Genomic DNA, 20,644 nt, shown 5'->3' with positions numbered 1-20,644 from the left:
TTAGTTTAAATTTTAATTAACCTAAAATCTAATAGAGCCATTCAGTTTTAAACATAAAGTTGTTAGAAAAAAACTTGAATTCCAGTATGTGCTATTTTATTTATAAGGTAAATGACTCTGGTTGTATAGTTGACTGTACTGTGGTATAAACTTATGGTCCAAGTAAATTTTGTCCTAATGATGATAATATTTTGTGTTAATTATGTTGTAAATAACGCTTAAACAGCATGTTTTAATTGCTAAATTCTAGTAAATGGAGCATGCAATACTGATCATGCTGGTTCTTTGTATTTTATCTTACACCAAATCTTCCTGCGTTAATAATTGCTCAGTTTAATAATCTGGAGGTTCATGCAATAGAGCTAATTTTTGTGCAGATTATGTACCTAATACTACACTAGGATAAAATATTTGTATAGATTGTAAAGTTAGTAATTGACCATATTTTATTAGAAATGGTAATAGTTAATGATTAATCTATGCCCTCGCCACTGGTGGGCTTATACTTATTCTGATTTATGGCATTTTTCAAGTTATAAAATAACAGAAAATAAATGTTATGATTGTATAATAGTGCTGTTAATTGAAGTACTTGTAAAAATAGCTCTAAAAATTGTTGCAGTAGTTTTGCATATTCAGCTAATAATTCCACTTGTGTTAATTGATCTTGCTCAAGTAATTCAAGTAATTTAGCTTGTATTTATTCAGCTACTACTGAATATAAAAATTACAAATTTAATGGAACTAATTAATGCCAGACTACTCTTTGCTTAATGGAACTAACTATTGTTGCCTCGACAGTAGTGTACCTTAATACTTTAATTTTGCATTAGCAACATCTGGATTATAATGCTTAGACTGTTTTTTAACAGATGCAAGTAATAATTACTTAAATTTGAGAGTTTCTACAATGTGTGAAGACTTTGTTTACTCTAGTGTATACAAATATGTGAAGCAGCAAATAATTCATAGTATATTTACTTTTCTGTAATTGGATGTTACTTTTATAAATACGATCTCTCTTAATTATATTTTGATAAACTGTTCTAATTTTAAGTATTCTTAGTTAAGTAATACAGATACTATCTATTCTAATTTCAAATTTAATCTCTATAACACTTGTTTAATACTACAAATTTATGTTATGACTGCTCAGCTGTTTCAAGAAAAGATTATAAATATTCATCTAAAAGTGGATGCAATACCTTTGGGTAAGATAGAACTGGTACATGTTATGATTGTTTCATTTCTAGTCTAGTGGCTGTATAAACTAATTTATTTCATGATTTTAGAATGTTCATACAATAGGGTAATTTAAAAATATTTTTAAATCCATTACATAACTCAATATTCTTTTTTTTATCTAAGAAATTTAATTCTTAAATTATATTTAAGTATGAGTTTAAAATAAAAGTAAACCTAAATAAAGAAATAAAAAGAAATTAATATTGAAATTATTTCATTTCATACAAGAAAAATAACTTTTTTTTACTTAAAACGAAATTATTATAAATATAGATATTATTTTATTATATTATTATAAAGGTGTTAAAAAAATTTAATTTTTTATTTATAATGTTTTAATAATATTTTGTTTGCTATTATTTATTTATTGGTCATACGTTATTTATGATTGATAACGATTATTACTCTTGAAGTTTTACAGTACTTGCATCTAAAACACTACTAACATTATTTTTAGATGCTTATGGAATTATTTTAATTTTAAAGAATTTATATTATTCCCTTAAAAAGTAAACTAAACCTGTACTTAAAACAAAGCATAAAGCTAAACCGCAGAAAATGAATAGCACAATTTATGCTGATTAATCTGTAACTCTTTTAAAGCAAAATCCTTTAGTATTTAGCTCATACTCATCATGGCATGTTATGCAAGATGAAGCATTGCAAGTTTTACCTTTGAATAAAATTAATAGATTTATTTGATGAATATTAAAGAAATTAAAATATACAATCACTTGAAGGACAGGCTGCACATCTTCCAGAACTTTCAATGAGGAACTTTCCATCAGGGCATTCACATGATTAATCTTAATAAATACCAAATCCAACATTTGGTAAAATGCACCCTTTAAAATAATAAATTTAATAATTAATTTTGTATAAAAACACAAACATAAGATAAATTACTGTTTTCATCAGGGTTAACATTAGAAATGCATTATTTAAGTTCATTTTCAATATATCCTTCCATACAAATACAAGAATTGTTTTGTAGTATTCTTTTCTTTGAAATATCACATTTAATGCATCTATCTTATTTACTCTCACATTCATAACAAGTAAAATTACAATTTTTTATTGAATTAGATTCATAATCAACATAGGTACCCACTTCACCTTGACACATTCCATCTCTCATGATAAAGCCAGGTAAACATAACAAGCATTAGTTTGGGAATTTTCCAGTGCAGGTTTAACATGTAGGGAAACAACCTTTATTTTTATTTTAATAAAAAATTTTTTAATTATTAAATTTAAAGGATAAATATACGTGAACAATCTTTTAAAACTAAATCATAATAGGTTTAATTAGGACATGAACAAACTGGTGGATTTATTTTATTCCCTGAACATATTAGACAGTTGGTAGGTGATCCAGAGCAAGATCCACATTTTTTATCGCATGGAGCACAAATAAAATCTTCTATCTCATAAAACCCATCAGGGCAATCACATTTAGGAAAATTAACTCTATTTCCTTTACATGTAGTGCAATTATAAATTGTTCCTTAACAAGATCCACATTTTGGATTACAGTCTTTTATTATTTTTAAAAAGTTAATTTTTCTTTAAATTAGAAATATTTCATACCTCTGCACATTTCAGTTAAACCATCATCAAATTTTCCATAGGGGCACTAGCAACTAGGCAAGTTAATTCTGTCACCTCTACATTATGTGCAAGAATTAGATCCAGAGCAAGTCAAACATTAGTTAGGGCATTCTATTAATTAATAGAATTTATTTTTTTTTAATTAAATTAAATTCTTACTTTAACAAGCTACATTAACTCCATCGTCATAAGTCCCATCATTACATCCACAATAAGGAGCCTATTTATTTATATCAGTGAGCTAAATTGAAAAAATATAAAAAAAATAAATAAGTTGTTACCCCACTTCTTCCTGCAATACACTGAGTACAGTTTTACTTCGATTTATCACAAGAGCTGCATATTGGATCACAAACTTTTTAAAAATTATTTGTAAATATAAAACAAAATAAAAGTAAAATTTACTATCACAACTTATTCCATTATCAAATGTACCTTGTATACATGTGCATTGAGGTGCATTGATTCTACCCGGAGAGCAAGTTGTGCAATTAGAAGGAGATTATGAGCATGTTGAACATATATTAGTATTGCATTCTATTTTTGTTCAAAACATAAATATTAGGTTTATATTATTTAATTTTAATTGATTGGTTTACTTGAGCATGTAAGACCTCCATTATCAAATGTTCCATCTGGACATTAATTGCAAGAGGGGAAGCCTATACGACCTCCAGCACATTTTATGCAATTATTTGGGCTTCCTTAACATCCATCGCAGAAAATGTTACATTCTTTTAATAAAAAATTTTTTTTAAGCAAATAGTTAATAGAATTTGTATTTTTACATGCACAGAAATATCCAATTCCTAAATCATAAGTGTTTTTTGGGCAAACACATTTATTTGAAGAAGAATCATATATTTTATTTCCAGAACAAGATGTACAATCATTAACTGATGGGCCTGAGCAAGATGTGCATGCAGAGTTGCATTTAGGGCAAGTTGGATTTCCATCATCGTATGTGCCTAATGGGCATTTACAAGTTGGGAAATCTATTCTGTTACCTGCACATGTTTGACATTGATTTGGTCCAGGTCCGGTGCATCTAGTACAATTAGGGTGACAGGCTGATATAAAAAAATTATTATAAATTTGTTAATAAAATTAATTAAATAAGTTAGTATTACCTCTGCATTCTCCGTTTGAGTCTTCGTAAAATCCATCGTTGCAGCTGCACTAAGGTGGGTTTGATCCTTAATTAAGGATAAATTAATTTAATAAAAATAAAATAAAAAAATGTACTATTTATAGAGCATACTGTGCATTCAGTCTGAGATTAGCATTTAACACAATTTTTAGGGCAGACTATTTCATAAAAATTTTAAATTGAAGCATTTATAGGATTTGTAAATAAATACCTCTGCAATCTATTGTACCTTTATCAAAATACCCATCCTTACAATCACAAATAGGAGCATTAGTACGAGTGTCATGTGAGCATTATGTGCAATTATTATCAGCTTTATCACAGCTACTACATTTGTAATTACATGCTATTTTGTTAATAGGCCTTAAAAATTTTTCAATTTAATGTTATATTTACATGGACAATTAGCTTTGTCATTTTCATAGGTTCCAGTAGGACAAGTACAAAAAGGTGGATTTTATGTTCTATTAGCTGCACAAGTTACACAATTTTTAGAATCTGTAGAGCATGTATTACATTTTGGATCACAAACTAATTATTTTATTTATTTTATTTTTATTGTTCAACACAATACATTTTTATAAAAATTTACTAACACAATTAGCATATCCAGCATCATTATAATTGGAGGGACAAGGACATTAAGGAGTTTGAGGTAATCTATTTCCAGCACAAGAGGTACAATTATTGGCACTTCCAGCACAAGTAGCACATTAGTAAGAACAAACTATTTAAAAAGATAATAAATTTATAAAACATAAAATAATAGGTATAATTCTCTATGTAATACCTTTGCAAACTGGAGAACCATCATCATATTTATCTGCAGGACAGGTACAATTAGGCATGGCTCTATTTGAACTACAAGAAGAGCAATTATCTGGATTCCCTGAACAAGTCCTGCATTTTGGATTGCATGCTTTTAAAAACATTTAATAATATATTTAATAAACTTATTTAAAAATTTACTAATGCAATTTAAACTGAATCCATCATCGAATGTGCCTTCTGGACATATGCATTAAGGAGCTTTAATTCTATTTCCTTTACATGTTAAGCAATTATCTGCTTTTCCAAAACAAGTTGAACACTTTTTATCACATACTGTTATTTTTTTCAAATTGAGAAATTAATAAATTATATTTTTAATTTTACTTCCACATACAGGGTTTTAATTATCTTATTCAAAAGTTCCATCGCCACAATTACATGAGGGAGTTTTGGGTCTATTAGCAACACAAGTAGTGCAATTTGAATCAACTGAAGTACATGTTAAGCATTTATATGAGCATTCTAATATAAGGAACAAATAAAGTATTTTTATAAATTCAGAAAAAGTATAATATTTCATAATAAAATGCAAAAATTACATTTGCAAGTTGGATCTGGAGGGTTATCATACTCGTTTGACTAGCAAGCACAATCTGGAAGAACAGCTTTGGGCCCTCTGGCAGGTTAGCAAGCTGTACAACCTGTAGGAGAGTCTTTACAAGTTACACATACAGGACTACAAGCTAAATTTATGATAAATATGAATTAAATAAAATTTATTGATAACATTATAAGCAATAATTATAAAAATTATGAATAATTTTTTTACTTTCACATTTTCCAGTTTAAATATTTCCAAAAGTTCCGTCTGGGCATGTTGTTACGCAGATACTTGTACTATCTAAAAATGCACCATTTACACATGTTAAACAAATCTTATCAGTACACGTTGTGCATAATTAGTTTGGACACAAATCAATTACAGCTATCAAATTAGAAATTCCGAATGATTCGTTTGTTACACTTTCATCTAAATTAGTTTCAAATCCTAAAACGAATGAAGTTCCACTGTGATTTATAGTTATGTCATATTCAATTATCTAATCTTTATAACCTGGGTCAGATCCTCCACAAAAATTAACTGAAAAATCTGATGCTTGTTTTCTATCTGATAAAACTGTATTCCCATCAACTTTCAAGTAGAAATATTCACTATCCCATGAATCCATGTAAATTACTTTTACTTTAATCCTAAGTTTCCAATGATATGGAATTGTTCCAGAATTATAATAGATAAAATTACCCGCTATTCAAGCAAAGAAAAAATATTATAAAAATAATTTATTTATTTTAATTAAAAAATCTACATCCAGTTACATCAAAGCCTCCAAGCATCCTAACACCATTACTGCAAACATAGAAATTCTAATTAGGATTGTGGTGTTTTGTGAAGCTAAAAGTAAATGGGGCTGCACTAGTCTAATCAATAATTCCATCTAAACCTTAATAAATAGTTTGTCCTCCTATAAAAATAAACAAAAATAAATTATTCACTATTATAGTTTTAAACTAATTTAATACTCGGAAAGCTTTTCTCAAGTGGTTAACAAGTACCAGCACTTGAATCATAAAAAAAGGGACAGCTATTTATGCAATCACCTTTATAGCTTACTTTTCCTCCACTGCATTAATCGCATGATCTTTAATCTTTACATACACTACAAGAATTTTACCCAGCAATGCATGCAGGAACACATTTATTTAAATTAGTGTCAGCCCAAGTCCTAAATATGTGAAAATAATAATTTAGCTTTTTTGGAAGAAAATGTGATTTAATTAATGTTTATTACTCAAATAAATTAACATAATATTAAGCGTGATTTAAATCTATTAAAAAAATGATAAATATGTTTTAATTTTAGGGGAAAATTTTTAATGATAAGTAGAAACAATTTTTGAATATTTTCTTATAAAAAGTCATTAACTTACTTTGTACTTATTATATTTTTAGCTTAAAAATTAAAAATATTAAAGTAATAATTAATTACCCAGCTGGACAGGTTACACATTAATAATTAGAACCATATTAGCCTGCAGGGCAAGTACATTTACCTGCATTCAAAGTTGCGCCTGTAGGGCAACTTGTGCATTAATTAGGAGCTGGACCATTACAAGAAGCACATGTTTCATCACATGTGTCTATCCACATCCTAATATCATTAAAGCAAAGCCATTCATGATTATCAACCAAGTTATGTTATACTTAAATCACTGCTGATGTAGCTGTATGAGTAGTGTTAATATGAAATATCACTAATTAATTATTTACATAAGATCCATTTTGATAATCAATATCACAGGTACCTATTTTATTAGCTGTACCAACTACTACACCATCTAAGATTGCACTTACAAATTAGTTGGTAGTCCAATCACCCATTTAATAAGCAAATAGATCAAAGCTAATACTCCAATGTGGAGGAAAACTACCTCCATAAGTCTTTTAAGTAGATTTAGTGTGCTTATCGTAAGCGCCTAAGCAACCATTTTCTGATTCCTTCAAAGCTGTAAGGATTGTTAGAGATTTAAAGTTAGACCATCCAAGAGATGAAAGATTATAAACAATATCTTCATATAATAATACTATATCTATTTTTTTATTCAATAAAAATATAGTTAAATATTTAAATTTGTAAAAGTAGCAAAGAGTCTACCTCCTAAAGCAAAAGTTAAAAGAAAAGCAAGTCTTAATATTTTAAAAATAATATTTGTCATTAAAAATTTAAATTTAAAGTAGTATTTTTTTGTCTTTTTTAGGATTTGGCTTATTTTTTCCAAATAATTGTTACTAATTATTTACAAAAATTTGATTAGCTTAATGAACATTAAGCCTATTTTTTTAATGTAAACATAATTATCATTTACCTATATGACATAAATCATGACAAATAATTAAATATTGTAATTTCCATACACCAATTAAAAGTTATCGCGATCTAAATAAATATTGATTACATATCTTCTAATTAATTATCCAAAACTCAAGTTTTTCGTGATTCGATTTAAATATTAAATATTTTTCGTCAATCTGGTAATATATGAATCAAATGTAAAGTGAATAAATTATACACAATCTGGTTATTGTTTATTTTATTTGTATAACTGATAATGATTATTTGATTACTTTTTCATGATAAATAATTCATTCAAAAAACATTCAATCAATCCTTATTTTCGTAAATATTACATTCTTTATAATTACCCATTTTTTGTAGATAGTCAGGAGAGAAGTTTAAAAATTTATAAAATAGAATTTAATCTTTGTTTAAATAAATTTTTATAGATTTAGTTTATTTTATTCCGTTATTCATAAATTAAAAGAATAAATTACTTTTAAATACAAGAATATTTTATAGAAATTTTAATAACAGAAAACATATTATTGTTTTTATTTTTAATGTAAATTTTAAATCAGAATTTATTCTCCTAAATTAATCAAATATATATGATGACATTATTAATTAAAACTGCAATATTTTCAAATACTATTTACCATTAAGGCTTTAAAATTTTTTGGTTTTTTAATTAAATAGAAAATTTATTTATTTTAAATATTAGGGGGAATTATTTTAAACTAGTTTAATAAAAAATGTAAGAAATTTTATACATTTTAAAAAATTTATTATTTAAGTTGCATTTAGATTTTAAAAGTAATTTATATTAAAAGTTAAATATTTTAGTAGCATAAATTTTATTTTATATTATTATTATTTGCGATTATTATGTATTAAGAAAAGAAAAAAAAACAAATAAAAAGTATTCAATTTGTAATAAATTTGTTTATTTTATCACTGACTGACTATAAATTTTCTTAATTATTTAAACTTGTAAATAAAAAATGAAATCGGGGAAACAATTTAATTTGATTAGATTTTAGTGATTTAATGATAATAGTTTTTCACTTTGAGGGAAATACCGATAATCAATCGCACATGACATATTTACAATATTTCTTTTACAATTATATTTATTAAAGATAAAGTGATAATATTACTCTCAATTTAAAAAAATTTTACTTATTTACAATTTAATTAGAGTAAATTTGATATTGATTTCAGAAAAAATTACAAATATATAAGAAAAATTAGTAAATGATATCACTTAAAAATGTATAATTAAAAGTAATTAATTTTATATTTTATTAAAAATAAATATTAAAAACTACTTTGATTAAAAAAGAAATGATATTATTATTGAATTATCTAAAAAATACACTTTTTAGCTTCTCTTTTTAACAAATAGCTTTCATTAATATATTTCCTAATGATATTGACAATTTTGATAGATTATTTTATATTTATATGGGTATAAATGAGTTATATTTTATTAATTTATTAGAGTCATTGAGGGTGGTTGGTTAAAATTAATAATTTTTAATAAAAAGCTTACTAATTAATTAAAAAAAGTAGATTGAAAATTTAAGATTAAATTTGGAAAAAAAGAATCTGTTTTGTGCAAATTTTTCTTTAATTTAGACTTTTCGATAATTTTATTTTTTGGTAAAAACTGTTTATAGGCCTCTATGTAATTTTTTTATTTATTCTCACCCATACGAATCCACTTTGATATATATTTTTTAAAGCTTTTGAGGTGAAATACTTGATCAAATATTTAGTAGATAAAAAACGGGCTGTCCCAGTCATATGTATACCTTATAGATCTATCAGCTGCTTGGTTAATACATTTTATTACTTGGTTTATTGGCCAATCAATTCATTAGAATCCACCTTTAGCAATAACTCGACATAGTTTTTACTGCAAATAAAGTAAGGACCTGAGATATTCCAAAGAGACACTCCAACAAGTAGGACACACCTTGCTAAAGTGTCACTTAGGTCAATACCTACTGCCAATTTATCTCTAAATCCAGTAAAAAATAGAGAAGTCTTTTTAAAAGTTAACACTTGTTTCTAAATTAAAATAATATTTAAGTTTAAAATGCTCATAAAAATGAGGTATGCTTCAAACATATTTATATAATTTTTGTAATTTGGATTTCTGATTGGAGCAAATTATTTAATTTCAAATATTTTCTTTTAAAAATTATTTTGAAATTTAAATCATTAATAATTTGGTTAATTTAATAAATTAAAACAATTTAAGTTAAAATGTATTTCTAAAATTATAATTTTAGTATAAAAAAATACTTTAAAAAAAAATCTAATTGTATATTTATTTATATTTGACATTACTTTTAAATTTAAGATTCAATCTAATATGAGCCCATTTTAAATTTACATTTAATTTTAAATTCATATAAGCTATTAAAAAGAAAAAATTAAACATGCTTTAAAACAAGATCTTTTATTCCTAAATAATCTATGATTATACATGACTGCATTTTAAATAATAATATTAAAAATCTAGTAAATCATCATAATTAAATTCATTGCATTAACTCTCAAATTTGAAAAATATTTTAATATACTTATTTAATACTACATTTAAAAATAAAATATGGAACTTAATTTATTGATTTGAAGTACTTTAGAATAAAAATACTTTAATTATTAAAATTTTTGATTTCATTATTTTTTTATAATAGCATTCTTGAGTAAATGTTAAAAAACTAAATCAATCAAGTATAAAAATATATGATACAAGAGATTATAAGATCAGCCATATCTTGTCACAAGGACATAAATCAACATATTTGCACTTTTTATACACATACTTTTTAAAAATAATTTGTATCATCCATACCTTTAATTATCCATATTCATATTTTCATTTAATTGCTATATGTTGCATTTTTTTTGTAAATATTTTCAAAATTTAATCTAATTTTTTTTTTTTTGAGCTAAACATTTGTCTAAATTTCTTTTAATTAAATATTCATTAGTATAGCCTATTCAAAATTAAAAAGGTATTTAACTCTATATTAATTGCTAAGTTCTATTAAATGGAGCATACAATAATGATCTTGTTTGCTCTGAGTATATTTTATCTTACGCCAAAACTTCTTGTGTTAATTGCTCTGTTTAATAATCTGGAGGTTCATACAATTCATATAATATTTGTGCTGATTATGCACCTAGTATTACACCAGGCTAAAATACTTGCTTAGACTGAAAAGTTAGTAATATGCCAAATTTTACAAGACGTGGTAATAGTTAATGCGCAAGCTGTGCCCTCTCTTCTGGTGGGGCTTGTACTTATTCTAATGTATGGTGCTGTTAAAGTTATAAAATAACAAGAAATCAATGTAATGATTATAGTGCTGTTAATGCAAGTACTTGTAAAAATAACTCTAAGATTTAATGGAATTAATTAATGTCTATACTGTTCATAGCTCTAATAATGATTGCCTCAACAGTAGTGTTCCTAAATGCTCTAATTTTGCATTAGCAGCATCTGGATAATAATATATAGACTTTTCTTTATCAGATTCTAATAGTTATTGCATAAATTTGAGTGCTTCTACAGGTTTGAAAGACTTTATCTTCTCAAGTGTATACAAATAATTTGTAAATTGTGCAGCAGCAAAGAACTCATAGCATATTTACTAATATGTAATTGGATGTTACCTTTATAAATATGATTCATCCTCTTAATTATGTGTTGACTGTAGTAAGGCTTCTACTGGGGGATGTGTCAACAGTTCTACAGTTTGCTCAGGATATTAATAAAGCTCAAATTCATCCAAGTGCATTAATTGTTCTTATCTTTAAAATGGTTCAGATATACTATGTTCTAATTTCAAATTTGATAATTTGATGGTTATAGCACTTGCGTTGACTGTTCTTTAACTGTTGACAAAGGTGGGTGCTAAAACTCTTCACTAAAAGGTTGTTTGAATTATCACTATGATTATACTTCAAATTTATGTTATGACTGCTAAGCTGTTTCAGGAGAATCTTGCAATTATTAATCTAAAAGTGAATGCAGTACTTTTGGAATTATGCAACTGGTTCATGCTATGATTTTTCTATTTATTAATCTAGTGGCTGTATAAACTAATTTATTTCAGGATGCTCAAACTATAGGTATGATGGTTCAAGTAAATGTGTAGATTGCTGTTAAGTTTCATCATGTGTTTGAGCTAATTTTTCAGTAGCTGGATGCATAGCTTTTTAATATGATTCTAAATTATCAACTTGCTTTACAAACAACTTTAAAAACTTAAAATTCTATAAATTTACCATTTTCTTGTATTATAATTTTTGATTTGCCATCAGGTTTTATTTGAGTCAAATATATATTTTATATTTATTTCTTTAAAAGATATCTCTTTATTTTTATTGTTTAAATTCATAAAAATAGATTAAAAATATTTTTAAATTCACTTCATAACTCAAAATTCTTTTTTTGATCTAAAAAACTTAATTTTAGCTTCTTTTTAAATATGAATTTAAAATAATAGTAAACCTAAATAAAGAAATAAAACTAAATTAATATTGAAATTATTTTATTTCATACAAGAAAAATAACTTTTTTTACTTAAAACAATATAGTTATAAAAATAGATATTTTTTTAGTAAATTATTATAAAGGTTTTAATATAATTTAATTTTTTAGTAATAATGTTTTAGTAATATTTTGTTTGCTTTTATTAATTTTTTCTTTTATTGTTTGGTCATATGTTATTAATGATTGATAACGATTATTATTCTTGAAGTTTTAGAGTACTTGCCTCTAAAACAGTACTAGTATTATTTTTAGATGCTTATGGAATTACTTTAATTTTAAAGAATTTATATTATCCCCTTAAAAAGTAAACTAAGCCTGCACTACAAACAAAACTTAAAGCTAAACCGCAGAAAATTAATAGCACAATTTATGCTGATTAGTCTGTAACTCTTTTAAAGCAAAATCCCTTAGCATTTAACTCATAACCATCTTGGCATGTTATGCAAGATGAAGCATTGCAAGTTTTACCTTTGAATAAAATTTATAGATTTACTTGATGAATTTCATATAATTAAAATATACAATAATTTGAAGGGCAAGCTGCACATCTTCCAGAGCTTTCAATAAGGAACTTTCCATCTGGGCATTCACATGATTAATCTTAATAAATACCAAATCCAACATTTGGTAAAATGCACTCTTTAAGATAATAAATTTAATAATTAATTTTGTATTAAAAAACAAACATAAGATATATTACTGCTTTGAACAGGGTTAACGGTTGGAATGCATTATTTAAGTTCATTTTCAGTATATCCTTCTATACAAATACAAGAATTATTTAATAATATTCTTTTCTTTGAACTATCACATTTAATGCATCTATCTTATTTACTCTCACATTCTTAACATGTAAAATTACAGTTTTTTATTTAATTAGATTCATAATCAACATAGGTGCCCACTTCACCCTAACACATTCCATCTCTCATGATAAAACCAGGTAAACATAACAGACATTAATTCGGGAATTTGCCAGTGCAGGTATAACATGTAGGGAAACAGCCTTTATTTTAAAATTAAAAAATTTACATTTAATTATAAATTTTAAAGGATAAATCTACGTGAACAATCTTTTAAAACTAAATCATAATAGGTTTAATTAGGGCATTAACAAACTGGTGGATTTATTTTTTTCCCTGAACATATCAGACAGTTGGTAGATGATCCAGAGCAAGATCCACATTTTTTATCGCATGGAGCACAAATAAAATCTTCTGTCTCATAAAAACCATCAGGACATTCACATTTAGGAAAATTAACTCTATTTGCTTTGCATGCAGTGCAATTATCGCTTGTTCCTTAACAAGATCCACATTTTGGATTGCAGTCTTTTATTATTTTAAAAAATTAATTTTCCTTTAAATTAGAAATATTTCATACCTCTGCACATTTCACTTACACCATCATCAAATTTTCCATAAGGACACTAACAACTAGGCAAGTTAATTCTATCACCTCTACATTATGTGCAAGAGTTAGATCCAGAGCAAGTCTAACATTAGTTAGGGCATTCTATTATTTAATAGAATTTATTTTTTTTTAATTTAATTAAATTCTTACTTTAACAAGCTACATTAACTCCATCGTCATAAGTCCCCTCATTACATCCACAATAAGGAGCCTATTTATTTATATCAGTGAGCTAAATTGAAAAAATATAAAAAAAATAAATAAGTAGTTACCCCACTTCGTCCTGCAATACATAGAGTACAGTTTTACTTTGATTTATCACAAGAGTTGCATATTGGATCACAAGCTTTATAAAAATTATTTGTAAATATAAAATAAAAATAATAATAAAATTTACTTTCACAACTTATTCCATTATCAAATGTACCTGATTTACATGTGCATTGAGGAGGATTAATTCTACCTGGAGCACAAGATGTACAATTAGAAGCAGATTATGAGCATGTTGAACATACATTAGTATTGCATTCTATTTTTGTTCAAAACATAAATATTAGGTTTATATTATTTAATTTTAATTGATTGGTTTACTAGAGCATGTAAGACCTCCATTATCAAATGTTCCATCTGGACATTAATTGCAAGAAGGGAAGCCTATGCGGCCTCCAGCACATTTTATGCAATTATTTGGGCTTCCTTAACATCCATCGCAGAAAATGTTACATTCTTTTAATAAAAAATTTTAAGCAAACTGCTAATCGAATTTGTATTTTTACATGCACAGAAATATCCAATTCCTAAATCATAAGTGTTTTTTGGGCAAACACATTTATTTGAAGAAGAATCATATATTTTATTTCCAGAACAAGATGTACAATCATTAACTGATGGGCCTGAGCAAGATGAACATGCAGAATTGCATTTAGGGCAAGTAGGATTTCCATCATCGTATGTGCCTAATGGGCATTTACAAGTTGGGAAATCTATTCTGTTACCTGCACATGTTTGACATTAGTTTGGTCCAGGCCCAGTACATCTAGTACAATTAGGGTGACATGCTGATATTAAAAAATTATTATGAAATTGTAATAAAATAAATTTAATAAGTTATTATTACCTCTGCATTCTCTGTTTGAGTCTTCGTAAAATCCATCGTTGCAGCTGCACTAAGGTGGGTTTGATCCTTGATTAAGGAAATGTATTTTTAATTTAATGAACATAAAATAAAAATAATTTACTATTTGTTGAGCAAATTGTGCATTCAGTCTGAGATTTGCATTTAATACACTTTTTAGGGCAGACTATATAATAAAAATTTTAAATTGAAGCATTTTTAGGATTTGTAAATAAATACCTCCGCAATCTATTGTACCTTTATCAAAATACCCATCCTTACAATCACAAGTAGGAGCATTAGTACGAGTGTCATGTGAGCATTATGTGCAATTATTATCAGCTTTATCACAGCTACTACATTTGTAATTACATGCTATTTTGTTAATAGGCCTTAAAAATTTTTCAATTTAATGTTATATTTACATGGACAATTAGCTTTGTCATTTTCATAGGTTCCAGTAGGGCAAGTACAAAAAGGTGGATTTTATGTTCTATTAGCTGCACAAGTTACACAATTTTTAGAATCTGTAGAGCATGTATTACATTTTGGATCACAAACTAATTATTTTATTTATTTTATTTTTATTGTTCAACACAATACATTTTTATAAAAATTTACTAACACAATTAGCATATCCAGCATCATTATAATTGGAGGGACAAGGACATTAAGGAGTTTGAGGTAATCTATTTCCAGCACAAGAGGTACAATTATTGGCACTTCCAGCACAAGTAGCACATTAGTAAGAACAAACTATTTAAAAAGATAATAATAATTTATAAAACATAAAATAATAGGTATAATTCTCAATGTAATACCTTTGCAAACTGGAGAACCATCATCATATTTATCTGCAGGACAGGTACAATCAGGCATGGCTCTATTTGAACTACAAGAAGTGCAATTATCTGGATTCCCTGAACAAGTTCTGCACTTTGGATTACATGCTTTTAGAAACATTTAAATAAAAATTCAATAGACTTATTTCAAAATTTACGAATGCAATTTAAACTGACTCCATCATCGAATGTACCTTCTGGGCATATGCATTTAGGAGCTTTAATTCTATTTCCTTTACATGTTAAGCAATTATCTGCTTTTCCAAAACAAGTCGAACATTTTTTATCGCATACTATTATTTTTTTTTAATTGAGAAATTAATAAATTATATTTTTAATTTTACTTCCACATACAGGGTTTTAATTATCTTATTCAAAAGTTCCATCGCCACAATTGCAGGAGGGAGTTTTAGGTCTATTAGCAGCACAAGTAGTACAATTTGAAACAATTGAAGTACATGTTAAGCATTTATATGAGCATTCTAATAATAAAAAGAACAAATAAAGTATTTTTATAAATTTAGAAAATAAATAATTTTTCATAATAAGATGCAAAAAATTTACATTTGCAAGTTGGATCTGGAGGGTTTTCATACTCGTTTGACTAGCAAGCACAATCTGGAAGAACAGCTTTAGGCCCTCTGGCAGGTTAGCAAGCTGTACAATTTTTAGGAGAGTCTTTACAAGTTAAACATACAGGACTACATTCTAATTTTTTGGTAAATATGAATTAAATAAAGTTTGATAAAATTAAAAGCAATTGTTATTATTATTATTGAAATTATGAATAAATTTTTACTTTCACATTTTCCAGTTTAAATATTTCCAAAAGTTCCGTCTGGGCATGTTGTTACGCAGATACTTGTACTATCTAAAAATGCACCATTTACACATGTTAAACAAATCTTATCAGTACACGTTGTGCATAATTAGTTTGGACACAAATCAATTACAGCTATCAAATTGGAAATTCCGAAGGATTCGTTTGTTACACTTTCATCTAAATTAGTTTCAAATCCTAAAATGAATGAAGTTCCACTGTGATTTATAGTTGTATCATATTCAACTATCTAATCTTTCCAACCTTTGTTTGCTCCTCCACAAAAATTAACTGAAAAATCGGATGCATCTTTTCTATCAGATATAACTGCTTTCCCATCAACTTTCAAGTAGAAATATTCACTATCCCATGAATCTAGGTAAATTACTTTTACTTTAATTCTAAGTTTCCAATGATATGGAATTGTTCCAGATTTATAATAGATAAAATTACCAGCTATTCAAGCAAAGAAAAAAAATTATAAAAATATTTTATTTATTTTAATAAAAAAAATTTACATCCAGTTACATCAAAGCCTCCAAGCATCCTAACACCATTACTGCAAACATAGAAATTCTAATTAGGATTATGGTGTTTCGTAAAGCTAAAAGTAAACGGAGCTGCACTAGTTTAATCAATAATTCCATCTAAGCCCTAATAAATAGTTTGTCCTCCTTTATAAATTAACAAAAATAAATTATTCACTATTATAGTTTTAAACTAATTTAATACTCGGAAAGCTTTTTTCAAGCGGTTAACAAGTACCAGCACTTGAATCATAAAAAAAGGGACAGCTATTTATGCAATCACCTTTGTAACTTACTTTTCCTCCACTGCATTAATCGCATGATCTTTAATCTTTACATACACTACAAGAATTTTACCCAGCAATACATGCAGGAACGCATTTATTTAAATTAGAGTCAGCCCAAGTCCTAAATATGAAAATAATAATTTAGCTTTGGAAGAAAGAGTGGTTTGATTAATGTTTTATTACTCAAATAAATTAAAATAATTTTAAGTGTTATTCGAATCTATTAAAAAAAGTAAATATATGTTAATCTTAGAAGAAAATTTTTTAATGATAAGTAGAAACAATTTTTGAAAATTTTCTGATAAAAAGTGATTAACTTACTTTATACTTATTAAATTTCTAGCTAAAAATTAAAAATATTAAAGCAATAATTAATTACCCAGCTGGACAGGTTACACATTAATAATTAGAGCCATATTAACCTGCAGGGCAAGTACATTTACCTGCATTCAAAGTTGCGCCTGTAGGGCAGCTTGTGCATTAATTAGGAGCTGGACCATTACAAGAAGCACATGTTTCATCACATGTATCAATCCACATCCTAATATCATTAAAGCAAAGCCATTCAATAGCATCAGAGTATTTCAAATTATGTTATACTTTAATCACTGCTGATGTAGCTGTATGAGTAGTGTTAATATGAAATATAACTAATTAATCATTTACATAAAATCCATTTTGATAATCAATATCGCAACTACCTATTTTATTAGCTGTACCAACAACTACACCATCTAAGCTAACACTTACAAATTCACTGCTATCCCAATCACCCATTTAATAAGCAAATAGATCAAAGCTAATACTCCAATGTGGAAGAAAACTACCTCCAAAAGTCTTTTAAGCAGATTTAGTATACTTATCGTAAGGACCTAAGCAACCATTTTCTGATTCCTTCAAAGCTGTAAAGCTTGATAGAGTTTTGAAGTTAGTCCATCCAAGAGATGAAAGATTATAAACAATATCTTCATATAATAATACAATATCTTTTTTTTTATTTAATAAATATAAAGTTAAATATTCAAACTTGTAAAAAAAGCAAAGAGTATACCTCCTAAAACTATAGTTAAAAGAACAGCAAGGCTTGATATTTTAAAAATAATATTTGTCATTAAAAATTTAATTTAAAATATTTTTTTTGTCTTTTTTAGGCTTTGGATTATTTTTTCCAAATTATTGTTACTAATTATTTACAAAAATTTGATTTGATTAGTCAACATCAAACAAATTTTTGAATGTAAACAAGCGAATTATACTTTTCCTAAATGACATAAATCATGACAAATAATTACATTTTATAATTTCCATACAAACCAATTAAAAGTTGTAGCAATATAAATAAATATTGATTACATTTTTAATTAATTATTCAAAACTCAAGTTTTACTCCATTCAATTTAAATATTAAATTCTATTTGCTTCATAGACAATCTGGTAATATATGAATCGAATGTAAAGCGAATAAATTATACATAATCTGGTTATTGTTTATTTTATTTGTATAACTTATAATTATTATTTAATTATTTTTCGTGATAAATCATTCATTCACAAAACATTCAATAAATCCTTATTTCTTTAATACATTCTTTATAATCACCCATTTTTGTAGATAGACAGGATAGAAATTTAAAAATTTATAAAATAGAATTTAATTTTTGTTTAAATAAATTTTTACAGATTTAGTTAATTTTATTCCGTTATTTATAAATTAAAAGAATATATTATTTTTAAATACAATAATATCTTATTGCAATTAAATAACAGAAAACATATTATTGTTTTTATTTTTATTTTATTTTAATGGTAAATTTTAAATCAAAATTTATTATCCTAAATTAATCAAATATTATTGATGATATTATTAATTAAAACCCAAATCTGTTCAAATACTATTTACCTTTACAACTTCATAAATTTTAGGTTTTTTAATTTAAAAGACAATTTATTTATTCTAAATATAAGGGTGAATTATTTTAAAACTAATTTAATAAAAAATGAAAGAAATTTTATAGATTTTAAAAAATGTATTATTTATGATGCATTTAAATTCTATCTAGTAATTTATATTAAAAGTTAAATACTTAAGCAACATAAAAAAATTTTATTTTATGTTATTTTTATTTGCATTTATTCTGTATTAAGAAAAAATAAAGAATAAAACTTATTTAATTTGTAATAAATTTGTTTATTTTATCACTGACTATAAATTTTCTTAATAACTTAAACTTGTAAATAAAAATGAAATAGGATAAAAAAATTTAATTTGATTAGATTTTAGTGATTTAATGATCATCGTTTTTCACTTTGAGGAAAATACCGACGGACAGTCACACATGACTTATTAATAATATTTCTTTTACAATTATATTTATTAATAAGAAAAAGTGATAATATTACTCTCAATTTTAATAATTTTTCCCAATTTACATTTCAATTTGCTTAAAAAAATTGTAAAAATTTAAGAAAATTTATATAATGGTCTGACTTAAAAATTTATATTGAAATGGAATTGATTGATTTTATATTTTATTAAAATTAAATATGAAAGATAAACTTAATTTGATGAAAAAAGAAATGACATTATTATTATGATATTATTATTACTATTGAATTATGTAAAAAAAGTACACTTTTTAGCTTCTCTTTTTAACAAATATCTTTCATTAATATATTTCCTAATGATAATGACAATAAAGATAGATTATTTTATATTTATATGGTTATAAATGAGTTATACTTTATTAATTTATTAAAGTCATTGAGTGGGGTTAATTAACATGAATAATTATTAATATAAAGTTTACTAAATAATTAAAAAAAGTAAATTAAAATATTAAGATTTAATCTGGAAACAAAGAATCTTTTCTGTGTACATTTTTCATTAATTTTTCTTAGACTTTAATAATTAGAATTTTTTGCTAAAAACTGTTTATAGGCCTCTACGTAATTTTATTATTTATTTTCACCCATAAGAATCCACTTTGATATATATTTTTTAAAGTTTTTTGGATGAAGACTTGATCAAATAATTCATAGATAAAAAAGATGCTTCTTCAGTCATATCTATGTCTTATACTAGCTGCTAGGTTAACATATTTTATTACTTGCTTTATTGACCATTCAATTCATTAGGATCCAACTTTAGCACTAACTCAACATTCTTTTCCTTGCAAATAAATTAATAATCTGAGATATTCCACAGAGGCACTCCAACAAGTAGGACACACTATAGAGTCACTTAGATCAAAACCTTCTTCCAATTATCCTCTATATGCAGTAAAAATTAGAGAAGTCTTTTTAAAATTTAACATTTGTTTTTAAATTCAAATAATATTTAAGTTTGAAATGCTCCTAAAATTGAGGTATGCTTCAAACATATTTATATAATTTT

General features: G+C 25.5%; 3 protein-coding genes across 3 annotated transcripts; all 3 read right to left on the bottom strand. All coding sequences in view use genetic code 6, as the record gives it.

Moving 5' to 3' along the window:
• Positions 1-1,616: 1,616 nt before the first annotated feature.
• TTHERM_00030140 (bowman-birk serine protease inhibitor family protein) lies at positions 1,617-7,552 on the bottom strand (the record flags this gene model as incomplete). The annotated part of the gene is made up of 24 exons (XM_971818.2): positions 1,617-1,918; positions 1,974-2,090; positions 2,152-2,457; positions 2,516-2,782; positions 2,836-2,967; positions 3,016-3,076; positions 3,138-3,211; positions 3,262-3,393; positions 3,456-3,590; positions 3,645-3,926; positions 3,987-4,052; positions 4,102-4,164; positions 4,218-4,352; positions 4,403-4,537; positions 4,599-4,733; positions 4,797-4,925; positions 4,976-5,110; positions 5,162-5,299; positions 5,377-5,520; positions 5,607-6,083; positions 6,145-6,300; positions 6,359-6,561; positions 6,826-7,426; positions 7,492-7,552. 24 exons carry the CDS (start codon positions 7,550-7,552, stop codon positions 1,617-1,619), a joined length of 4,386 nt encoding a protein of 1,461 aa, XP_976911.2.
• Positions 7,553-11,514: 3,962 nt separating this feature from the next.
• TTHERM_000030139 (hypothetical protein) lies at positions 11,515-12,012 on the bottom strand (the record flags this gene model as incomplete). Its single annotated transcript, XM_012797104.1, has 1 exon — positions 11,515-12,012. The coding sequence occupies one exon, from the start codon at positions 12,010-12,012 to the stop codon at positions 11,515-11,517; it is 498 nt and encodes a 165-aa protein (XP_012652558.1).
• A 401-nt stretch (positions 12,013-12,413) lies between these two features.
• TTHERM_00030110 (bowman-birk serine protease inhibitor family protein) lies at positions 12,414-18,362 on the bottom strand (the record flags this gene model as incomplete). Its single annotated transcript, XM_971815.2, has 24 exons — positions 12,414-12,715; positions 12,770-12,886; positions 12,948-13,253; positions 13,312-13,578; positions 13,631-13,762; positions 13,811-13,871; positions 13,933-14,006; positions 14,058-14,189; positions 14,252-14,386; positions 14,437-14,718; positions 14,778-14,843; positions 14,899-14,961; positions 15,015-15,149; positions 15,200-15,334; positions 15,396-15,530; positions 15,596-15,724; positions 15,775-15,909; positions 15,961-16,098; positions 16,181-16,324; positions 16,416-16,892; positions 16,955-17,110; positions 17,169-17,371; positions 17,630-18,236; positions 18,302-18,362. 24 exons carry the CDS (start codon positions 18,360-18,362, stop codon positions 12,414-12,416), a joined length of 4,392 nt encoding a protein of 1,463 aa, XP_976908.2.
• Between the last annotated feature and the right edge of the window lie 2,282 nt (positions 18,363-20,644).

The sequence above is a fragment of the Tetrahymena thermophila genome, assembly GCF_000189635.1.
Source record: "Tetrahymena thermophila SB210 genomic scaffold scf_8254667, whole genome shotgun sequence".
Taxonomy (NCBI): Eukaryota; Ciliophora; class Oligohymenophorea; order Hymenostomatida; family Tetrahymenidae; genus Tetrahymena; species Tetrahymena thermophila.
This window is presented reverse-complemented; position numbering and strand designations above follow the sequence as displayed.